General features: G+C 43.8%; 1 protein-coding gene across 8 annotated transcripts in view; it reads left to right on the top strand.

The window, feature by feature from the left end:
- The window catches only part of STRBP (spermatid perinuclear RNA binding protein), a 59,253-nt gene that overhangs the window by 18,728 nt on the left and 16,254 nt on the right, over positions 1 to 24,271 (top strand). For 6 of the 8 annotated variants that reach the window (XM_064728019.1, XM_064728017.1, XM_064728024.1 and 3 more), the window contains exons 2-16: positions 3,800 to 3,975; positions 6,032 to 6,249; positions 7,011 to 7,176; positions 8,851 to 8,995; positions 14,213 to 14,307; positions 14,716 to 14,811; positions 15,530 to 15,641; positions 16,219 to 16,316; positions 16,783 to 16,894; positions 17,603 to 17,695; positions 18,536 to 18,735; positions 20,716 to 20,877; positions 21,650 to 21,784; positions 22,305 to 22,445; positions 23,001 to 23,124. In XM_064728019.1, coding sequence (XP_064584089.1) covers positions 3,973 to 3,975; positions 6,032 to 6,249; positions 7,011 to 7,176; positions 8,851 to 8,995; positions 14,213 to 14,307; positions 14,716 to 14,811; positions 15,530 to 15,641; positions 16,219 to 16,316; positions 16,783 to 16,894; positions 17,603 to 17,695; positions 18,536 to 18,735; positions 20,716 to 20,877; positions 21,650 to 21,784; positions 22,305 to 22,445; positions 23,001 to 23,124 — 1,900 coding nt within the window. In that variant the 5' untranslated portion in view covers positions 3,800 to 3,972. The remainder of the gene's footprint in view (positions 1 to 3,799; positions 3,976 to 6,031; positions 6,250 to 7,010; positions 7,177 to 8,850; positions 8,996 to 14,212; positions 14,308 to 14,715; positions 14,812 to 15,529; positions 15,642 to 16,218; positions 16,317 to 16,782; positions 16,895 to 17,602; positions 17,696 to 18,535; positions 18,736 to 20,715; positions 20,878 to 21,649; positions 21,785 to 22,304; positions 22,446 to 23,000; positions 23,125 to 24,271) is intronic. The other 2 variants (XM_064728022.1, XM_064728025.1) reach the window with 2 other exon arrangements.

The following is a 24,271-nucleotide window of genomic DNA, read 5'->3' on the forward strand; positions in this document are numbered from 1 at the left end:
AACTTCCAATTTGAAGTTGCAAGCCTCTCACTCTGACTTTTGAAGGTAACAAAAACCAGTATACATTCCAGTTATTTTCTATTATTGTGTGTGATGCACCTCAGGCTGCTTTGTTATTAGCAACCTCTGTTGTTCTTGCTGCCCTGTCAGTATAAACTCTGTCTCACGCTGCAGTTTCCCATGGCAGATACTGGTCGGGGTGGATTCAGAAGGTGGAGGGTGTTTAATGCTTCAGCTGAATATTGTTAGCATGTGCCTTCTTGATAGAGCATTTGAAACCAATTTTCATGGTGCTCTACTTGGCCTGGCCAGGAGCCTGGAGAGCAGCTTGCTGTGAGGGGTTTGGAGCTCTGGCGTCCAGTGACCCCAATTTCCTCTTCTCTGTTGCACCAGTAATGCTTCTGTGCAAGGTGCTGCTGCAGGGGGATACTGGGGTGCCAGACAGTTCATGTCTCCTTTCTAGAGGCTCAGAGCACCCTAATTCTGGTATTTCAGTTTCCATGGAATGCAAGTACCTGTTTCTCCTGCCTTTTCACTTCCCTGTTCACAGGCACTGAGGTAGCTGAGCATATTCATCACCCCTGGCTGTTTAACTGTCTGTCCCCTGGGAATGCAGCTGCAGATGCAGGAATATCTCCTACTACAAAAGCCTCATCTCAAATTCTTTTTGCTTGTCTTGAGCCAAAGCATAAACTTCCTCTGTGAAGGATGGGATGTTTAGTGGAAACGTTGCTACACTGTCATGGTGTTTTAATAACATTTCTAATGTGTCAAATCCCCAGTGATTTTAAACCACACTGCAGGCTCTGCGTGGCTCCACTGTGATCTGGTTTGGAGACAGAGATTATTTACCCTGGTTTTACACTTTAGGGGCACATGATGCAGAGCAGAAGTGACTTTTTCAAGGTCACCAAGGTCTCAGTAATGCAAGGAGCTTCCTGTACAAGTTTCCTTGCAAGTGTGGGTGGCTGCCCCTAGGTAAGACAGCCACACATTTAAGTATTGTGCTTTTTAGTCTGAGCATCAACTGTTCCTTCCCTGAGGATGCAGGAGCAGATATCCTGCTATCCAGTCTGGTAGTGGAATGAGGCTGTTGGATTTATGGAATTGCTGCTCACTTCACATAATGCTTTCTGATGTATTTGGTGCTGAGCTATGTTATGCTGCCTTAGTCCATATGGTTGGAGCAGATTTGATTTTGGTTTTCCTTAATTTAATTCTGTGTGCTGTCAAATGTACTTTATTCTGTATATTGTGTCTGCACTTTTATAGTAAACTCCCTCCTGTTTAGTGCTTTTGTTGAAAATGTTTTCAAAGTCTGAACTAAATTAGGGTTTCACTCCTATGCGTGTTTCTGAAATATTCGTAGGATGTTAATGACTTGGAAGACATCGTGTATCAGCTTCGACTCAATTTTTGGGACTTTCTTCCAGTTTTCTGAATTTTATAATAAAGATCCCTTTGTAATTCATCTGTCTGTGCCCTGCCTTCAGCCACTCACTGCTGAAAAAAAGGGCAGGTAAAGAGCTCATAAATGCCTTCATCCAACAACGTTTACTTGTCTTGAAAACAAGAAAGCAGGTCACTGCTCCATACACTGCTAGGGCAGAGTATGGAGAGGTGCTGGTGTTTTCACTTCAGCAGCCCAGCAGAGATTAACCCCTGCTGTGGCTGTGGCACATTCATTTCCAGCCCGTTGTGCATTTCTCAGAAGCTGAGAAGCCCCTGGCCCAGGCAGGGCTGCCCCAGCAGTGAGTGTCTGCAGCCTGCTCAGCACCTGGGGAGCACCAGGACTTGCTCAGGCACCATCTCTGCCATCTGCTTGCCACAGCCTGGCTGAGCTGATAAGCACCAGCTTGCAGTAGCCATGGGAGGGAGGCCGGCCTGGAGTGCTGCTGGAGTCTGGAGACATTGCACTGGGCATATGCTGAAGTCAGCAACACATTCCAGTGCCCTTCTCTCTGCCTGCAATTGCCAAGTTACAGCTACCACAAAAGATAACAAACCGAAAATGTGAAATGTGGGAGTGACAGGGAAGAAGAGTAGGTGAAGATAGCTGGAATTCAGTTTGCAGAGAGTAATAATTTGAAATAGATTATCTAGAAGTGTGTCTCATAAAAGTCTCTCTAGTTTGCTATTTGCTGACTCAAGTTAATATTATTAAGAAGCAAAACGACCTTGTAAAGAGTCTGGAGATGGTGAAAGGCTGTTGAGTGTGGAGGAGCTTATGACTAGTTCACAAAATAAATACTGCCAAAGCAGTGATCTTTGCTTAGTTTTCCTCCCAGCTGCCCCTGTCTGACTTCCAGGATCTCTTAAGAGAAAGAACATCCCCTTTGTTGGTTGCTTCTGGGAAGCAGTCTGGTGGAGTGCTAATACACCTTGGTGGGCACAGAGCCTCTGATGAGAAGTGGGGTCAGTCAGCATTTTCATTAGCTTGCTTTTCCCAAGTATTTTTAGTATGACTGCACTTAACTCTCTTGGGGTTTCTTCCTTGGCAGTTTTCAGCTGCTGGAGCAGACAGGTCCCTGCACAGTGTTCTTGTCTGTCTTTTTGTTTTACCCAGTTCTACATCCTCAGTTTAGTGGTGTGACTTACAAGCAACTATCAGGCCCTTGCTGCCAAGACTACTGGTGCTGTAAACCTGCTTAATTTGTTCCTAACCAGGGAAATAGGGAAACAGGATCTGCTGTTACCTTTTCCCCTGTCACATTCAAATCTCTGTGGGATGCAACATTTTAATTATTCCCTGTCACATCACAGGTTTAAGTATCTCCTCAGCTTTCAAGTCATCTCACCTATCCCTCTGCTGTTGCCAAACATGCTTTTAATTTCTAACAATGTCAGGCTTCTCTGACACACAATATGCAAAGTGTTGCTGGAGAAGGGGTTCAGCATGCAGGAGAAAAGGAAACATTATGTGTGTGTCAATCTGCAGAAATTCACTGACTGGGTTTCCAGTTGCTTCAAAATGTTGCTGGAGAGCTGATGCAACAATATGTGCAGAGAAAGGAAAACAGGAATTTTCTGCAAGGACTGGAGCGTCTTGCAGTGCAGTGAGTTTATGCTTCACTCTCTCTCATTACCTGCTCTGTTCTTGTGCTCTTCTCTCTCACAGAGCATTTCTTTGCAGTTTTATGGTGCCAGTGCTGGTGTTGTTTCCCAGTTTAGTACAAGAAGGCTGCTCCTGCAGGATCCTTTCCATGCTGTGCTGGGAAAGGCAGTGCATGGGCAGCACAGGCGCTGTGGGTGATTTCAGCTCCTCGCAAGTCTGACATCTGCAGTTTGTTAGAATGTGCTTGTCTGCCTTTAAATAACAACTTGCAGTTATTGCAACCTGAAGCCTTGGTTCTTGTGCAGCACCTGACTCAGGATTGAGGGCTGCACTGAGGATTTCCGTAGAGAATTACCTTCTGGTAATTAAATGTAGTTGTTTGATTCCTGACGTGCGTGCGACACAAAAATTGAGACTTTGTGAGCTGCTTTCACATGGAGCACGTTTGCCATGTTGGATTTCCTGTCTTCCTCATCCCAGAAGCTGGGATTGCCAGGTGGCTGACAAACCTCCCTGGGATCAGCTCTAACTGGCACGGGAAAGTCGTTACATGTGTGTGGGCACATCACAAAGAAGTTGCTTTCCACAGTGACATCTGTTTGCTCAGATATAAATGGATCAGTGACTGTCCCATCTGGAAGCTGGGGTGCTTTGATCAGTGGTTTGCCTCATGTGCTGCATCCAGCACTTCTGGAATCAACACGCCATCCCTGCTGATTTCAAGTTGTTTCTCTCTTTTTGCAGGTGAATTAGAGAAAGTGACTCCCAGAGCACCTTGGCCGTATGAACTCTTGAGCTGTCAAGGGACTGAGAGGCTTATGAAGAGGTTCTGTCAGGCAAAACAGTGCTTAGCAAAGACACCAAGGAGGAGGGAAAAGGAGAAAGGGAGGGAGAGAGAGCTGCAACACTAACAAACCATGGTAGGTATTTGTTGTCTTTCACAGGGGTGCATTAAAAGTGTTTTCTGCTGCCAGGCCTGCGTGGGGCCTGATCAAACCCGAGAGGGGATTTTCTGACCTTGCACTAACTGAGGGATGGTACCGTGTGCTTTGAGCAGAGCAAGTGAGGTTTGATGTACTGTCAGCCTCTTAAAGCCAAAGAGTGTTCTTGTGAGCCTGCAGTACATGAATTATTAAATACCAACGAAGGGGGATGCTCATAAGGTTTTCTAATAAAACTAGCATTAGCAGGCTGTAGCAAACAGCATCAGTGACCTTGAACTCACAGATTTCATTACCAAATGCTCACACTCCCCTTCCACCTCTACCTGACAAAAGCAAGTTTTGATTATTCACATCCCTGTGTGTGTGATTGAAGGTGCCTCTGTGCACACGTTGTGGCAGTGTAGATGAAATGTGTGTACCAAATATAGCTGGTGTGTATGGTTTAAGTGAGGAGTCACTCCTCATCTGCCTGGGTTTAGCTGCAAATAGAAATCCCTGAGATGTGGGATTTGTAAAGATGTGCAAATATGAAGTATTGTCATGGTGAGATTCTGAAATGTGTTCACAAAAAGGCAATAAACCTACTTAGTTGCTGAACAATGAGAGGAGGGTAGTTTAAATATACTTATATATTTTTAAGTCCTCTAAGGTTTTTATTGAGAGAATGGAAATGAGAATAAATGCAATAAATTTTAAACAGAGTTGCTAACATTTGTGTAGCTGGTTGCTGCAGATAGGCTGTGTGTTTATATTTGTATTTTAAAAAAATACCTAAACCAAGACTTTTAGCAGTTACAGAGGGAAAGGGAGAAAGAACTATTTGCAAAGCAGAGTTATTAATATATTTTAAATAGTGTCCCACTCTGTCATTCTTTTTGGCCTGAATTGTAATGACAAGTTGATCTTGTTAGCCCCTCTTCATTAGAAAAGAAAATGTGTCTCACAATTGGGAATTAGCAGTTTGTTTCTGTCCCACTGCTGTAACTGACATTTTGTAGGGCAGAAGATGGTGGGTGAGTTGGTAAATGCAGCCCGGCTGTATCCATGTTGTGGATAACCACAAGAGGGACCTCCTGGAAGCCTTCTGCAGCCTATCAGACTGCAGGGGATAAAACCAGCCCCTGACAGATGAATTGTTACTGTCCAAATTATCCATCTGGGTAGGAACACAAAAACTGGGAAGGGAATGATGTCATGACCTTCAGTGGAAGAGACCCAGGGAGTGCAATAAACCAGGAAATCATGGACAGTTCCTTAATAACGATCCAGCCTAGAGGCCTGGGAGGTTGTTCAAAGGCCCTTTGTGTCCTTAGGAGTGGGTACAGCTACAAACCCATGAAAAAGGGGTGAAAATGACACCTAATTAAGGTGCTTAATGTGTAGGAGGAACAGAGGGGTTTGGCTGGTGATTCTGTTCTGGGAGGCTTTCAGCAGTGACTGATGTGTCTGTAGAGACCAAGACTCATTGCTGCCCTTGCCACAGGTCTGTGCTGTGATCACAGCTGGTCTGGGGCACTGTTTAGATCCAAAAAGTCTCACCTGAATAGTCTGCAGCAAACTCAAAACTTCCTAGCATAGGCTACCCAACTAGTGAAGTTTACCTCCCTCAGCAGTATCACTCAGAACTCTGAGTTTCACTGCAGGCTTTTTTAATTAGCACTCTAATGTCTTCCTATTCATTTGAATGTTTTTTAAAAAGAAATTTCAGTCTCTTACCATTTCTCTTTATTCTCATCTTCATTCATGCCTTTGCAAATCCCTGTGCAGTGGCTGAGCCTCTCAGAGTTCTGTGAGGGATTGGCTCTTTGGCTGCCCTGGTCCCTGGCATAAACACATGAGAGGTGGCTGCACTCAGCACTTCCAGAATATGTAGAATTGTATTTGGACAGTATCAATGACTCTTACAAAGCAGGAGTCATCTCTCCTTGCCTGCCCTCCTTTTCCAGGCTGCACCCTCCCTGCCAGGCAGGATTCCCATTCAGTGCTCCAGTAAGTTTGTTCTCTTTTCTTCCTGTTTCCCACTCCACAACAGAGATCGATCCGATCTTTTGCTAACGATGACCGCCACGTAATGGTGAAACATTCAACCATTTATCCATCTCCAGAGGAGCTTGAAGCTGTCCAGAACATGGTCTCAACAGTAGAATGTGCCCTTAAGCATGTCTCTGACTGGATGGATGAAAAGAACAAGTCTGCAAAGAGCGAGGGTGATGTGGAGGCCAAGGAGGAAGCTGCCGAAGGCACTGCCAAGTGAGTGAAGCCTCAGCTCACAACGTGTCCCTGTGCTGCTCTCAATGGCTCCTTTCCTCATAATAAGAGCAGTAGTGTTACCTGGCTCTGCTGCAGATGGAGGTTCATAGAAGGAGGGGGATATATTTGGACTTTTTGATGTCAGAGCACGTGGGGGGAGTGCAGGGAATGGCAATAAGCCCAGTGTGGGCAGCAGTTGCTCTCTCTTTCTTTGCTTATTTTACTGTGATGTTGTGAAGTTGCATTTAGCAGACAAACCTTTCAGCAGTTTTAAGCGAATACAAGTCCCTGGAATACACCAAATTGACAGCCATGTGCTTGGGGGCTCCTGCAGTCTGATACAAAAAAGTTTTTATAATCCAGCAAACAGTTTCCTAAGCCTCCACTACTTTCCATTATTGCCATAGTTTAACCCCTGCTGGCAACTCAGCCCCATTGAGCATATCAGCTCCAATCAGCATAGATGCTGATTTTTTTATAAAAAAATAGTCCAAGTGGGCAGTAAATGCTTTGGAGACAACTGGATGAGACAAGAGCTGGTGCTGGCCTGTCAAAGAAGCATTTCTTGCATTTTACTCCATGCTTTTAAACAATCCTAGTCTACAAAACTGGCTTTTGTCACAGTCTTTTTTCTCAGCACTCAAAAATTAAGTTTCCCTGTGTTGCTTTGAAAATTCTTTACTGTGACTCTGAAAGGTTTCCCTAAACTGTAGCTGAAGAATAAAATCCCCTTTAATTACCCTAATTTGTTTCATTTCCAGGGATCAAGGTGGTCGGACGTTATGTGGTGTTATGAGAATTGGCTTGGTTGCAAAGGGCTTGCTGATCAAAGATGACATGGACCTGGAGCTGGTTCTCATGTGCAAAGAAAAACCCACAAAGACCTTGTTATGTATTGTTAAAGACAATCTCCCAGCTCAAATTCAGGTGAGTTCATTTGCAGCAGTCCTCCCACAATGGCTGATAGCACTGCAGGGGCTATTTGGGGAAAGGCTGGAATTTGTTCCAGCAAGAAAGACAAGTGAGGTAAAGGAATATGCTCTGAATCTAGGATGGCATCTGGGGCGTGTGACGTGTTTAATGTGGTGACATGAAGTCCTTACTCACAAAATGTAACCTCTTCCTGCTGTTGTTGCCCTGCTCCTGTTTGTGCTGTCAGTTCCCTGAGGGCAGCTGACCTGTGTGTGTGCAACTAACCCAGGGTGGGTTTGGGTGCTCTGGTCCACCCAACATCAGCTGAACTGCAGAAATCTTTCCTGCTCAAGTGTGTCACTCAGTCCCTGTTGTTGTCCCCTGCCTGAACCCGCAGTTCCCCATTGCAGCTGCTTTGCTTGGGCTGTTCCCACATAAACCCCTCTGTGCTGCCAAGGTGAGAACATGTCACTTTAGGTGCTCACTCATTTGGGCTCATGTTAATCATGACCTCACATTTTTTTATGTATGGCTACTCAATTCTGATGCTGGCATCCAGTGGGCAGCAGTTGCAGCTTGTTTAGGGATACTTCTGAGGCTGAGGAATCAGTCCAGCTTCCAGGCTCACCAACACTGGCGCCAAGGAACTGCCTTCAAATGTTCCACTGCAAGCGCCCCTCTCCAAACCACAACCAAGCTCAATCTGCTTTTCTTCTGATCTGCTTTTCTCCCCGTTTTACCATTTTGGACAGCTGTTAGTTCTCACCATTAATTTTGTCACACAAAGAGTTTCTTCTAGTAGGCTAATGTTGTTCCTAGAGATGTGGCCCTATCCATAGCTAAAAATACAAAGGATCTTTTGAGTAGTAAAGAGTAAATTTTACTTGTTTGAAAATGATAGGGATGTATTGAGTATTAAAGAATAAACCTTGTAGTGAGGCATGAAATGAGGAGGGCTGAAAGTGAGAAGTTAGTATGTGCTTCAAAGAAAGTGAGATAAAATGAAAGAATAGACATAATTAAAATATGTGAAGACTGAATAAATTCAAGAGACGGGCAGGTAAGATCCTGTGAGGAAGGACTGTGAGGGATTAAAGAGAAGATGAGGGAAGAGGAGTCTGACTCGTGAAATGCTCCAGCTGTTGTGGGCATGGCAGACAAGGAGAGGTTCTGCAGGGGGATCAGATGCTGTAGGTGAAGGAGGGTTTAGGCCCATTAGTGGACAAAAGGAACAAGTGACGCTCAGAGACTCAGGAGCTGCTGCTTTGAAGGCTCATGGTGAGCAGATGCTCAGCCATTTCCATCCCAACAATAAAGGGAAGAGGTCAGAGCAGACATCCTACCCACCGGTGTGCTGAACCAGGCTCTGCACAGAAGGGGTGGCTGGAGGCCTCTGGGCCATCTGTGGCTGCCCTTGTGCTTCTGGAGGGTGAGAGAGGTCCCAAAGGGCTGCTGAAAGACCTGCAGAGAGATCACTGCAGAGGCTGCGATACAGTGCATGTTAATGGAGCAAACTGTAAGGCACTGGCTACAAAAGAAATGTTTTAAATTGTTTTTAATGAGGGAGGCAAGGCTGCCTTTGTTCCTGCAATGCCCTGTAGCCTTCTCATTAGCTGAAACACATACACAGATTCTTCACTTTTTCAGTTGATTTGGGAAAGTCTTGAAATCTTTCTTGGTGACTTTCAGAAACTTACAGAAGAGAAGTATCTGGTGGAGGAGCATGTAAATGAGGCAGCTATTGTTATCCATAACACAAAGGAGCCCAAGCTCACTTTGAAGGTGATACTCACATCCCCTCTCATCCGAGATGAAGCAGAGAAGAAGGAAGGAGGTACACAGAGCGTTTTAACTTGGTTTTAAGACTGTTCTAGCTAAATATCCTGACTGTGCAGCACAGGTTAATTGGCAAGTAGGTTTTTAATTGTGCATCATGTATTGACTTGACTGGCTATTGCCACCATATTATTTGTGCCTTAAAAAGACAGCAGTCACTTAAATTTCATGTAAATATGTGTAGTTTTCCTTTCAAGCAATATTCCTACAGTGTTAACACTGATATACAATTAGATCTTAGTTCTCCTTTCTTTCAGACTTGCTATTTAATTCTTGAGCACCTGGCGCTGCACAGTCTTGTTTGCAAATTAAGTCAGTCAAGTGGGATTGGTTCATAGTTTCTTGAAAAACTCATAAAAATGTTTCTCTTTATGTAAAAGCCCTCTCCTGCAAAGCTCGCCAGTGTGTCGTCCTGGCCCTCAGTTTTTATTGATTGATGATGTGTATGTTTCTGGCTTTAAGAATTTCCTAACTGGGATACAATTGAAGTTATGGTGCTGTGATACAGCACTTTTGCTTCTGAATTGAACGTTGTACCTCATGTCCTTAGAGTAAAATAGTTGTAGAAAACTGTCACTTAGTCCTTTCCGTTGCTCCTCCCTCACCGCGGTGTCACACAGTTCTGTGCTGCAGGAGTGGCGCCTGTAGCACCAGTGAGGCTGGAAACAGACTGTGAGCAATAGAGAAGAGCAAATGTAGCCATACTTTGTTGTATTTTTGAAATCTTTTCAGTAATTTCTGCTTCCGCTTCCCAAACCTATCCCTAGAAACTTTGCCACTGGATGATGTCAGACCTTTGACCAACTGGCCACTCTCTGTCATGACAACTGAGGCAGCTGGGCCCGTGTGGGCTAGGGAACTCCCTGTTGCTCTCTTCCCATTTCTAGACTTGCCACAAGTCCTTTGCTTCCTCCCTCTCCCACATGGAAAACCGACGGGGTGAGAAATGTTGGTCAGTTTGTCCTCATTTTGTTGGAGGCGATGGCAGGAAGGATCCCTTTCCAAGTGACATGTAACACTTTGGCAGCAGCTGAATGTAGAAAAATCTTACAGAACAGATGAATGGCAAAGATCCCTTAATTACACTGGCTGTTTATTCTGAAATTAGCAACAATGCTGTTTCCAAGACCATTAAAAATAAACTGCATATTGCTTTAGTTGTTGAGCTTCCCACAAGATGCTGAGACCAGCCCTGGAGCTGCTGCAGCTCATCCATGTTCATGAGAGAGCCCCAAGTGTAGGACGAATTCCGATGGTGAAGGATTTGTGAGATTCCCACCGGGGGATACGGTTTTACACAAAGGCTTCTGCCCAAGTATTTTCTTGTAAAAATTGATGCTGTAATGCCAGCGAAGTCCAGGAATTTCTGAATTAATCTCAGACTAAAGGAGAGTTGGAATTTTATGCTCTCTCATGCTTAAAATGTAGGTGGTCTATTTTTTTTTCAGTATCTTAAAATATTTTCAAAGGTCTCTACTTTATTTTTGAAATATAAAATGGTTTTACCACCTCTCCTGAAGTGGTTATACACTGTCATTCTGTGCAGCTGCTGAGAACAGGGAGTAGGGTCGTGGATCTCATTTTAAAGTCCAGGTTCCTTGGCATTGATTCATCACAAAGAACAGAGACATTTATCATATTCCTTTTCAAGGTATATGGAGCATTATGCAGATGTCACTAAGTTGGGAGGGATACATTTTTTTTGTAATCTTTCCAACCATTTAGATTGGAATCACTTAGAATCAGACCAAAAAAATTTCATGTGAATAGGGAGAATAATTGGAGAAAACTGGTGAAAACACCTTGATCTCCAAAGCACTGCCATATTTTTTCACTACCACTGAACAGTGTCAGCCAAATGTAAGCAGACTTCCTATGCAGTTTTCAAAACCTGTCAGTTGGCTCCATGCATTCTTTGGACTGAAGGAGCTCAAAGTGCTGCTGAACTTGCCTTTCATCTTCCATGTAAGATAGGCCCAGCCTGCCTGAGCCTGTGGAAAACTGACCAAGGTTTCTGTGGTGGGATTAGCACTAATCTGTCCTCTAACAACCCAGGTCAGGCCAACGGCCCTCGTTCCCAGTGCTCCCATTGTTCTGTAGGAATGCTGTGTGTGCCTTCATGCCCTGATGTCAGAATGTATTGAAAAACATTCCTGGATTTCTCTTCAGTCCCCACCTCTTTGGAAAAGTGTTCATGTTTAAGATGTGGTGTATGTCCTATTTGTTTTTGCTGCTCCTTAGCAAAAATAAATAGTGGCTCAGTGTGTGTGTGCATTTTGGTGTTTCTCACAAACAGCTACCCATAAAGCTCTGCTTTCTCATGTTGAGAAGTCAAGCACCTAAATTTGCCTGCATTTTGCATCCGTTTAAATTTTAAACTCCTTAAGAAACTGAATTTTTAGTCACAGCATCAAATATAAATTGGGCTTTCCAGACCAGAACCTTGTATCCTGAAACCAGTTGTTGTTACTGAGCATACAGTAAAACAAATAACGCAATTGCAAACAAGCTGGCTCACCAAAGTGGGGCTGAAGTCCCGTTGCTCCTGGAGCAGGACATGGCCAGTGATGCTCCCAAGGGGCCAAGCAAGCCCCAGCCTGCCCTCCCCTCTCTGGAGAACACAAGGCTCCTCGTAGGGCTCAGATGAATGGAGTTGGCAGCTCCTGTGTGAAGAGAATGCTACAGCAGTGGGGAGAGAATTCCTGAGGGATTGGTTACAGTGTGAGCTCACGTCAGGGCTTTAGAATTTACTCTTTACTAAACTCCTTGGATCGCTGCCCTTGTTAAAACTACAAGGAAAAAGGAAAGCTTTGCAATCCCGTTTGAAAATTTTGATTTGGTCTCACTTTCCTGACTGGCAGAGCATGAAGAAACATGCCATTCTCCCGAGGGGTCTGAAGGGAGCCCGCTGCAAGCCGCTCGCCCTCTTCACTGCCTGTTCTCTTCATCTTTCTGTTTAATAGAATCTTGCACCCCAAAGTTGGCAGACTGCAACATCAGGACACTGGGGCTGAACAAGCAATTGGCAAAATTCTCCAAGATATTTGTAAATTAGGCCTTGGGAAATGGTCTTAATCCTGTAAGAGAACGCATGGTTCTCAATTGTTGAAACACATCTTAGGAGGTTTTTGGTTCACCTGAATGACAGGTGACATGTATTCTGTTTGGTTTGTAGTTGAAATGAAAAATTAATTTACTTTATCAATGGCTGCAGCACTCTTTAGCAAAGCCTCATATAACACTGAGCCCCAGTTCACTGCAAGAAAATAATGATTTTGCAGTCAGTCACCTTTGCCATTTCTAACGTTTTAAAAGAAGATTCTGATCATTCATTGACAGTACTTGTTTGATACAATACTTGAGCTTTAAGCAGATGTTTATATTGTCTGCAGTGAAGTTTTCTCCGAGAGCTACCCAGATGGATGTTGAGTAATCCTGTGCCACAAATGTCACTCCTGAAAACAAAACTGCAAAGGAAATTTAGAAGCAAATCTTGTGTTCCAAAGTGACCTTTTGTGCTTAAAGAAAGCCAGAGCTTGGAGACTTTGCAGCTTTCATTTGGACACTGATTTGCAAAGCAGACAAGAGGAGTGATTTAATCCCAATCCTGGAATGCTGTTGATGAGGGCAATAACAAACAATGCAAATATCTGCTGTGAAGTTCACAGGGGTTAGAAAATAAGCTTATAGCACTTGAGTCAGCAGCTGTGAACTGCAACCATCACCTGTCAGACAAGATACTGGTTCTGTTCAGTTTTACACTGGTGGGGTTTTTTTGCTTTGGGCTCTTTTATTCATCATAACATCAAGTGCTTTTACCAGAGCAACCTTCCCAGGAAATGGCTTAGGAGAGGCAGCCTTAACATTCAAGATGCAATTGCTTGTGCAGCCAGTCCCATTCAAAGGAACCCATGGAAATGTCCTTGGAGATGGCACTAACAAGCCAATGGTACTTTTTCCTCATAACCTGTCCTGGTATTTTAGATGTCTTACTGGATTTTAGCAGTTTTCCATTTGGAATGGATTTAGTATTTCATTCACCTCTGCAAAGGTCTCTAAAGACCTGAAGAATTAATCATTATGAATAATGGAATGATTGTATTTCCAAATTCTTTATTTTTAAGTCAAGAGTAACTATGTATTCATAGAAAAATGTCATATTCAAGGTTTTAGTTAAGCCATGGATTCATTTTGTTATTCCAGATGTTCTCAACATCAGCTAAAACTAGTATCTTTGTAATGTGATTTCACAGAAATGTAGCATCTGACATTTATATAGAGTTTCCAGAGAATCTGGATGTCACAAACTCCTTTGAATTAAAATAAAATAAATACAGAAGGACTGACAGAGATTTCCCCTTAATGTGGAATTGGATGTGGCTGCTAAAAGCAGTTTGTTACAAGTTGGTTGATAAAGGGGGGGGGAAGGCAAAAAAGTGTAAACCTGGACAGAAAATATCAGTGTCTTGTCTCTCAAATCCATCTTCAAATTTCCTCTGTTGGTTTCAGTTGCTGTTGGGAAGCTTTTACACGAGGGCACTTCCTCTCAAATACATTAATGACCTGGAAGTTACCAAACCCATTCTTTCATATGCCCTGGTTATATGAAAGACTAATCAAACTAAAGTATTGTACTAGCATTTCTGTATATTTCTTCCATTCAATTATACTGGCTAGTACTGTTAATGCAGTAATATTTCAAATATATTCAATGTTTCTCTTTGGAATTCTCAACAATTGCATGGATGTAATTTCACTTTCTACCTATTACATTTTTTTTATTACCCTCTGAGATTATCTTCCTCTTGTCCAAAGAAGCTTTGAAATTCGGTGCCACCTTTGTGGAATAAAAGTCACAAAGAATAAGAGGAAAAAAAAAAAGCCCAGTCCATCCCAACAGAAAAAAAAAAAAGGAAAAGTGCTATAGAGCTATTTTCTGCCCTGAAATGTGTTCTACATTTTTAATAAGATCCCAGATTGTCTGTAGCAGTGGCCATCTTTATTATTACTATTATTTTACAAGGAGTGAATGCCTTTGCTTCTGTTGCACACGTGCACATTTACTACCTTTAATGGCTTGTTTAAATTAAATAACACCGTGCACTTAAATTCTGGGAGTCTTATTATCTCATTGAGATGCTGCCGCTCTTTTTGTATTGTGACAGAAACCCCTTGGTCAAATTGTATCTGTCTCTTTTTATCCCATTTTTACCAGTAGATAATGTTGCGATGAAAGATCCTCCGGACTTATTGGACAGGCAGAAATGCCTGGAGGCCTTGGCGTCTCTGCGGCACGCCAAATGGTTTCAGGTTGGCTCTTTGTTCTTACCTTGTTGTTATTGTAGCCTTGCGAGGTTTTATTTGAGACAGTTTTAATTTTAATGCCTCTTTAATTCTGACTAGTCCCTCCTAGAGCAAAGGTCTAGAATTCCAACCCAGTGCTGTACTGTGCGAGGGCAAACGTGACAGGGAGACAGTCAGCTGGTCCAGAGTTGTCATGAGGCTACAAAAGCAATCTTGACATTTCGCTGCCTTTTTTATACATCTCTCTAAATTCAAGTGTACTTTTATATAAGTGTTTTCATTTTGCATGAAGCTGATTAAGTATTAAGTAATAATAATTTAAAATCTATCCCAGGACTCTGTGCATTTAAAAAGAAAAGCAGAATTGAAGACCAGGCTTTTGCAGGTGTATTGGAATCATTTTGTTTGTTTTAGGCCAGGGCAAATGGACTAAAATCATGTGTAATTGTCCTTCGTATTCTGCGGGATTTGTGCAACAGAGTCCCCACATGGGCACCGTTGAAAGGCTGGGTAAGTACAGAAAGAGCTGAAGGCCACAGGGTCATGTCTCAGATCTCCTGAGAGCTGCAGCAGTGTCTGGACTGGAGAAAGCAGAGTCTTGTATGAGACTCCTCCTCCCCCTGTTCCTTTGCTCCCCATTAGCTGTTCCCTGTGTAGAGAGAAGGCAGGTAGTCCTCCAGTCTGTGATGCACTGATCCCGTGGAAAGGGACACATTTTTGTGGGCCTTGCACATCCCAGGGGATTGGCAACAGGCTCCCACTTGTTGCCTTCCATCCCTCTTGTTTAGTATGGTAAAACTGTCCTGCTCCCATGACAGTGCCACTCCTGCCAGCAGCTGTCACCCTTTTGTGGGCAGGTTTGCTCTGCGTGCCTGGAGAGGAACGCTCTGTAGGGCACCAGAGATGCTGTTTCTCTTGTGTGGAACTGAAAGCCCTCTGAAAGGAGAACATTTATCTGCCTTGATTTTAGAGACCTCTCCTTTTTGACTTTTTGGGCAGACAGTGAGGACACCAGCTGCTCTCCAAAAGGTGACTCAGACCAGGGGGACAAAGATGTGCCCTGCAGGAGGACATGGCCTCATCTGGGGCAGGTCTCTGTCCCTTAGACCTGTAGTGGATTACAGAGTGTCCTGATGTGAATGTTCATCCCCTCTACCTCCCCCCCATTTTTAACTTTCAGTCACAGTTACCCTTGTGTCCATACTAATCGTAATTTAATGTCTTCTAGCCACTCGAGCTTATATGTGAAAAATCTATAGGTACTTGTAATAGACCTTTGGGCGCTGGGGAAGCGTTGCGACGAGTGATGGAGTGTTTGGCATCTGGAATTCTGCTTCCTGGTAAGGGGCCAAATGAACTCCAGGAACACAAAGAGATGCTCAGCCCACCTAAACATTTAGCTGTTGCTGTAGGATTTACATGAGAAATGCCTGCTGTGAAGTCTGAACCTGCCATGAAGTGAAATTAATGTTTTTTTCTTTAAAATATAAAATTAAAAGAAAGGATTTTGCATAGTGGTAACTGTGTGAATGATATTGCCACTGCAGAAGAAGTTCCCAGGGAATGTTAAGATTTGTTATAAATTAACCCCTACCTCATTAAGGGGTTGCAGGTAAATAGACTTAATGATTATCTGGTTTCTACAGATTGCTTGAAATCTACCTATCTGTCCAAATTATGTGTTTTCTTCCAGACCTACTGATTTCAGTTAATGTTATCACCCATGTGCAGTGTTTACTCTGATAAGGTCTGTGGCCACTGCAAGGGTATAAAACCCTGGGTCAGTTTGCATGGTGTGAGTGGCTGCTGGAGAAGGGCTGCTGCCCTGGGTGCAGCAGCTGGGCTCAGCTGCTCTGTCAGTCCCTGCCTGCTCCCTGCTGCTCGTTCCCTCAGTAATCCCGTTCCTCTCCCTGCCAGGGGGCCCGGGGCTGCACGACCCCTGCGAGCGCGAGCCCACGGACGCTTTGTCTTACATGACAGTTCAGCAAAAAGAAGCCATTACACACAGTGCTCAGGTAGGGAACTCTGTGTGTGTGCAGCAGTGAGGAATTCAGCTCGTTAGCACCATTTATTCTCTGCCAGGATGGCTTGTTTTCATGGCAGTCCTGACAGTTCTTGGGCTGCACTATCCTGGAAAGGTTAAACCACAGATCAGGAGTGCAAGAGTTAAATGTGTGAAATCTTATCCTGGCAGAGGCAGCAGGGTGCCTGTGCACCCACCGGCTCCCAGCACAGAGCCCTTGGGTGGGCTCCCTGTCAGTGTGCCCTGCATTCTGTGCTACAGAAATTCAGGAGTTTTATGGTTTTAGACATTAGTATGTCCCACAGCTATTGCAGAGGCCAGCTGTAAAAGCTGTCTTCTTGTCTGTCAAAACCACAGAAGTAGTTTTGTGTCTAAACACTTACTAAAAAACTAAAAAACTTGAGCAACTGAGGTGAAATCCTGCTGTGATTAATGTGCGTGTCTACTGTCCCTTTCAGCACGCGCTCAGATTATCAGCCTTTGGGCAGATCTATAAAGTTTTGGAAATGGATCCCCTCCCATCAAATAAGTCATTTCAGAAATATTCCTGGTCAGTAACTGACAAAGAAGGTAGGTATTATTTGTTCCAAAAGTCACTACTTGAGCAGTAAACTAGGAGTTAATTTAGAATGGGTGAAGTTCTGAATTATGTGCTGCGAATGTGAAGTAGAAGCTATTCTTTGTTATATGTGGGGTGATTTTTGTTTTTTCAATATTTCATTGTGAGAATAAAATCTGGAAGTTCTAGTCTCCAGAAAAACCAAGAGATGAGAGGCACAACAGCCATAATATAGCTGATGATTATCTTTAAGCACAAAGTCCCTTGGCATGCAATGAGCAGAAGTAGTGTTTGATTCTTATGGTGGCGAGGAGAGACTGCAGATGTGTCAAAAAGCATATAATGAGTGTCAATAATAAGAATTACTCAGAAATTATTCCTAGAAAACAATATATATCTAATTTTAAAAACTTCCATTTGTATTTTTTTGTAAAAACAATACTTTTGGAGGTCTTGCTTAGACTAAATGTGGAAAACAGCACTGCAGGTTTGCAGTCCTTATCCCACACCTGGTACTGGACACAGAGATCCTGCCTGGCCTGGCAGAGGGAGCAGTAAACCAGTATTGGCTTTCATGTAGCAATAAGAAAGCTGTGACTGATGGATGAGTTCTTTTCTCTATAAACAAGCAAGAAACAGTGTGGGACTAATCAGGCTCCTGCTGTGGGATCGTGTTTTCCTAATGGCATATCCATATTACAAGGAACTTTATACCCTAGGTACAGGCTCATCTGCTCTGAAGAGACCGTTTGAAGACAGTGTCGGGGATGATAAAGATCCAAATAAAAAGATGAAGCGTAATCTGAGGAAAAGTAAGTGCAGCACTTCTCCACTCTGTTTTCAAAGATCTATTGTACAGGGGGAGCTGCTTTAAAAGCTTCTCTCTGTTGGTGTGGTAGAGCATGTGAAAAAGTCTTTGGAACAAAACTGTTGTCTCTATCACCCTGCATTTGGAATGTCAAACACATCTCTGTGCATCTGAATTTCCCCTGACATGCTTTACTAACTGAATGATTTGCATTTTTAAATGGGATTACCCATCAAGTTACACCAGAACTGAAGCTGCCCAAGCAGCTGAGGTACTTTCTTGGTAACATCCCTGTATTGTGGGGTCTTTTTAAAGTACTGCAGTGACTTTGGTGAGTGAAGATGGCACTCTCTTCACTCTTCCCCTTCCTGAGTTAGGTGCTGGTCTCTCAAGACCTCCCACAAGGAAAATAAAATGCATAATCTGCAAAACATTGATGTTGCACATATGCACAGACTAGAAGTCTCCTGGCATTGCTGGGATCCAGTTATTCTGGGGGCTGTTTTCATTGTGCTACTTGGATGCCAGTTCTGGATCTGGTTCCCCATTAGCTCTAAAACTTGTTACTCCTTTTACAGCAGGCAGGAGGAATACAGCTAGCTGCAGCAGAATGTTGTTAATACAAAACCAGGTCACTATAGTTGTTACCCCGAATTAGAATGGCTTACTAAGGACTTAACAGTGTTATGGCTCTCCTCACCCTCTTGAGAGGCTGAGGGATGGTTTTGCTCCTTGATACAGACAGAAGGCACTGAAATGCAAACTGTTTCATTTTTCTGTTCATCTTGTTTTGTTCATTTTCCTTTCCCCTCCTTCCCCTACCCCTTCTACTATCTGGTACTAGTACTAGATAGTAAAGCAATAGATCTCATGAATGCTCTGATGAGGCTGAACCAAATCAGGCCAGGGCTTCAGTATAAGCTGCTGTCACAGTCTGGTCCAGTCCATGCCCCAGTCTTCACAATGTCTGTAGATGTTGATGGTACGACTTATGAAGCATCAGGACCTTCTAAGAAAACAGCCAAGCTCCATGTGGCAGTGAAGGTAAGGCAGCCTGAAATAATCTGCTAACCCCACATCTTGGGATGGAGAATGAAATGTACTTAAAACTAGAAATATGCAAGCTCAAAATTAAAAAGAACCAAAACATTAAGCTGAGCTGCTCACTGTGCGCTCCAAAGACAGCTGGTTCAAAGAGCATCACTGGTTTTGTGCTAGCAGCGGGGGGAAGAATTTCCTGGGACTCTACAGGGTCAGCTCATGTTGCAGTGGACTGAATGTGGTGGTGAAATTCTGGATGGGAGGCGTTTAGTTCTGTTCTGTTCTACTCCTTCCTCCTCTTAGTTTGGAAGTGCCATGTTGGTGGCTGCTTCTTTCTCCCCCTCCTTCTCTGTGTCCATTCCTGGCTTGTGAGCTCCTGGAAACAGAGTTCTGTCCTTGGTGCCTGAAGAGTCCCTCTGTGTACTGGGTAAACCATGATTTATCCAGTTAAATTTCCACTAGGACACTGGTGTCATTCAGAGACTGGTCACGCTGCTGTTGCTTCCTGTAGGTGTCCTACATGACAGCAGGACAGACTGAATGCCCAGTGTGAGCATCCACCAGATGTGGTGCTTGGGGACACGGCTCAGTGGTGGGCGTGGCAGGGCTGGGGTAATGGATGGTTGGACTCAATGATCTTAAAGGTCTTTCCCAGCCTAAACGAGTCTACAGAAGAACATCTGTTAATAGAACTGCTCTTCTGATAGGAACAGGCCCATCTGTCATTCTGTGCCTCATTTTGTTTTGAACAAGAATTTCCTTTTTAGAATCTTCATCTGGCAACTTTCTGCTTTCCTTTGATTTCAGTTTTGAAAATCTCATTGTCCTATGTGCTTTCAAGTTCAAAGTGTCCAGAAGCATCTGAGGGCATGTGTTATTCCTTCAGGAAAAGTAGCTCCCTGCATGTGTGTCCTTCCAGACCTTTTGCCTCATTCTTTTATTTTTCCTACCTCCCTGCAGTTTAAAAAACAACAAAAAAAAGCCCAAAAAACCCTCTTGCCCTGAAAAACTGTGACTGCTCTGCCCTTGAACCTCTCTGCGTCAGCCAGATCTGTGCTGGTGCCGACCCAGCTCTGTTTTCTCTAAATTTGCACATCAAAACATCCGCGATTCAAGCCAAGAGGAAATGGGTGGTGTGGTCAGAGTTGCTTTTTTTTTTTCTCTCCTTCTTTCTTTCTTTCCCTTCTCAGCAGACCCAGACCCTGCCTTCCAGTCTTGTAAGAGGGAATAATGCGAGATTTCACTTTCTAATCTGACCTTTTTAAAATGCAGAAGCCCTGAAAACGCAGCCAGATGTACCCCAATGCACGGCAGCTCCGCCGGGGGTTTCCCCAGGCAGGTCTCAGCTCAGGGTTTGAACACAGTCATTTCTGCAGACTTTGTTCTTGGCCCCAAATTTTCAGCAGTTTCAGGTTCCTTTCAGTTTCCCTTGCCCTGTGTGTGGTAGCTCTGTGTGGCTGGATCAGGAAGCTGGTTAAGGGAGAGGCTGGCCTTGCTCATGGAGGATGTTTTTGAAGGAACTGAACTCCAGAAGTACCATCTTGTACAAGGCTTGAATTCTCACAAGACTGTTTGTCACATTTGCCCCACAGTCTGTCTCTTGACCTGTCCATAGACACAGGGGGGAAATCATGCATGAAACTATTTCCTTATAAGGCCATTAAACAGTGTCTTTAATTTCTTACTTTACAAGGAATTCTTGAGATTATGAATGATGCTCATGAGTATCTTTGAGACTAAAATTCTGCTTTGTGTTGATTCCACTTTTGGAAACCTGAAATTATTTTCCCCATTGATATTGTATTCCCTACTGATAACCACTGAAATGGATATCTCCATTTCAAGTAAGAAAAAAAACTAATATTCTAAGGAATATGCCTTTTTAAAGTGTATGGTGGATTGTTTGCTGCATTGTGATCAACTTTGTATTTGCTCCTGTTCTGCTGCCTCTGTCACAGTTGTTTTAATGGGGCTTTGTTGTAGGTTTTACAAGCAATGGGGTATCCAACAGGTTTTGATGCAGATGTGGAGTGTGTAAGTTCTGATGAAAAATCAGATACTGAAGGTAAAAATGAAACAACGTCTTCAATCTCAAGCAATAATAATACTGGCAATTCCACAGCTGACACCTCCGCTACCCTAGAGGTGAGGATTGCATTGAAAGTACAAAAGATGGAGGTGTGGGGTTTGGGGTTTCACTTTTCATTGGGGTTTTTTTTCTGTTCTGCTTGTCAGAATGGTAAAGCATAAAATTGTTCTAATTGGGAAACAATTTCCAGTGTGTAATCATGGAGAACTCAAACCACATACATGTTTAGTCCACTGAGAAATTTCCAGGGGAATGGAAATGGAGTATTTTTAATGGAACTGCCCTGTTTTTATCCATAGCTGAGAGAATTCTATTGCAGACTGATCTGGTGTGCTGAGATCTCAGCTTTACCTTCATTTCCAAACAGTTACAGACATTTCTACTAAGACATGTGACTCATTTGGAGCTGGGTAGTGCCAGGACATAATGAGGTGGAAGAGCAGAGACGTGTGCAGGGCTGGGAAGGGCCGGTCTCTCTCCTTTCACTGTGAAAGCCTTCGAGTTCAAGGAACTTGACACCATGGCCCCACCTTCAGCTTCGCATTCTCTCAGGGTTGCAATTCCAAGTGCGGCTGGTGTCATGTTTAGTTTGTGCAGGCACCAGATCAGGCCATGAGGACAGCAGCCCTCACTAACAGAAATAAATGGGTGTGACTTCTGTGACACCATTATTGGTGCCCCTCCCTTCTTTAGAGACTCGCCCTTTGCCGTGCCGGCATCGCAGGTTGCTGCAGCAGGGCAGCGTTTCCTGTGATACAGCTGTGCAGAGGTTTGGCTGCATTTTGAAGAGAGAAAGGCTCTGAAGTAACACCCTGCATGTCTCTCTAGGTAAGAACTCAGGGTCCCATACTCACAGCAAGTGGTAAAAACCCGGTGATGGAGCTCAATGAAAAGAGAAGAGGTCTGAAGTACGAGCTCATCTCCGAAACAGGGGGAAGCCATGACAAGCGCTTTGTGATGGAGGTGAGAGGGGCAGGGGTGCGCCTGCTCATTAATGGTGCTGCAGAGTCACTTGCTGCTGCAGCTCACATTTTTGCTATTTTGCCTTTTGCAATGCACATTGGTGGTGGTGATTTCTCAGGCTATGTATCTCTTTGTTGCTGTGATGATTCAGCTGGGGAAAGGAATAGCCTTTCTACTTTAGGAAAATACAGTGAGAATTCAAACTGGATTCTCACCAAAACTTCATGACGAGGAAGACTCCAGGGTATGGGTTAAATCCAGTATCCAACAGATATGCTGGTCCTCTTTGAATTGCAGTTGTAGTTTCCAGATTCCCAGTATCTGTGACACACTGGTTCCCAGGATAACCTTGGTATCCTTTAGCAGTTTCAGATCTAGAACCAACAGAAATTTGTCACATAAAACACTAAGGATGTTTTTTCCTACTGAAGTTCTTTATGGGTGGCACATCAGCTGAGTGGGTGCAGCATGGTGTCCCTGTGCATCAATACTAGGCATAAACTCATGTCTTAATTTTCAGGTAGAAGTAGATGGGCAGAAGTTCAGAGGTGCAGGCCCAAACAAGAAAGTAGCAAAAGCAAGTGCTGCATTAGCAGCACTTGAAAAACTGTTTTCTGGGCCCAATGCAGCAAATAACAAGAAAAAGAAGATTCTTCCTCAGGTAAGAACTGTAACTTGCTTTTTGGACTATTATCCCAGGTCTGGGTTGGTTTTTGATACAGAAGGCAGCATTTTAGTAAAGTGAGGTTAACACAGGCTGGTGTTGTTGTGAGCTGGTTGTTTGGGGGTGAGATCCTGGCCCTGCTGCAATCATGTGGATTCAGGAGAGTAAGGGAGATGTAAAACCAGTGCTGTAGGTTGAGGGAAGTTGTAAGGAGGCAGGAAAGACAGCATGGAGGAGCAGCAAAGAGGCTCAGAAGCCAGCAGTGTTCAGTCATGCCCAAATCTGAGGTAAATAAGGCACAGTCTGAGGGAAGGGACTGCCAGGGCTGAGCATGGGGAACGTGCTGGGCTCTGCAGGCAGTGACAGGCCAGGGACCCGCTGTGTCCCTGTCACTCACATCCTTTGGCACAGCACTCTCCAGTCTGTGCTCAGCCAGCCTGGCACATCAGGCATGTTTACAGAGCCCTCTCAAAGGGGATGATTTAATGCAGGTGGCCGTGTATTCCTGCAACACTCACTCTCTAAACTGCTATTTTTTGTCACTCTGGGCAGACTAAAGGGGTTGTCAATACAGCTGTTTCTGCAGCAGTCCAGGCTGTTCGAGGCAGAGGACGAGGTGCTTTAACACGAGGGGCGTTCGTTGGGGCAGCTGCTGCTACTGGATACATAACACCAGGTAAGGCACCACACTTGTAGCTGCCAGTTTAGTATTTGTCTGCTGGGGTGTTCTTTTTCATGTGTGTTATTCACCTGTGCAGGTGATTCCTTTAACCATCTGACATGGAGCAGAAGGCTTCATGGGGGATTAAATAAATCAAAGGGCTGGAAAACTGGCAGACTGTATCCTTTATGAGTGTGCAGCTCAAAGCTCTGTGTGCACAGAGCACACAGTTATGGGCATAATGGCTGTCTTGGCTTTATTATTTTATTATTTGTCTTCATTGTTCATTGCCATGGCACAATTCCCAAAACTCTCTTCCTGCCTAAGAACCTTCTGGATCATGTCCTGGTTTAGCAATAGGAGTGCCTTTTCCAAGAATCCTTTGTGAACATGAAGTCAGCAGGCTCAAGAGTCCCTGAGCTCCCAAAAATCCTCTATGTGAATTCCACCGGGAAGCATCTAATAGTAGCTTCTGTGGTGGCCAGAAATAAAAGAATTTCTTTTCATACTGTGGCTGATGGGGAATCATCATCTGCACTGCATTGTTCTGATTAGCAAAAACAGATTCTGAAGTTCAAGGGCTTCTGGTTCGCATTTCACATTTTCACAAGAAAATATTCACTAAATGATCACTTTCTCCATCCTCAAATTACTTTTCAAAGTGCATTTTCTTTGTGACTTTACAGCATGTCTGAGGTTTGTGGGTGACATGTGAAAGGAATCCAGACATTGTTTTCGCTTGTTCTTAGAACCACAGATTTGTAAGGATGAGATACTGGAGATGTCTTAGTCAAAGCAAATCCAATAGTAGCTTCCAAAAAATAACACTTCTAGTTCTCATGCTCAGGCTTTCAGATTACAGCATGAGCTTTAATTAGACCCTCCAGCAGCTCACACGTGCTAATAGCACAGCCCTGTTGTTTGGGAGCCTTCCTGCCTGGCACCTTTGGCAGCATGTCATCTTCATTGTTCCTGTATGGTCATGTCATTTTAAATATTAAAACCCAGTAATTCATTTTTAATGGCTGTTAACATTGTTTTTGGAACTGTCTGTCTGCCTGAGGAGTCATTTAAGAGACACTTTAACCTGCCAAGGGGCATGCTTCTTGCCAGTGTGGAATTATTCCAGAAATAAGTTTCATTTCCCAGTTGCTGTAGTTAA

Source organism: Zonotrichia leucophrys, chromosome 17, assembly GCF_028769735.1.
Source record: "Zonotrichia leucophrys gambelii isolate GWCS_2022_RI chromosome 17, RI_Zleu_2.0, whole genome shotgun sequence".
In the NCBI taxonomy this organism is placed as follows: Eukaryota; Metazoa; Chordata; class Aves; order Passeriformes; family Passerellidae; genus Zonotrichia; species Zonotrichia leucophrys.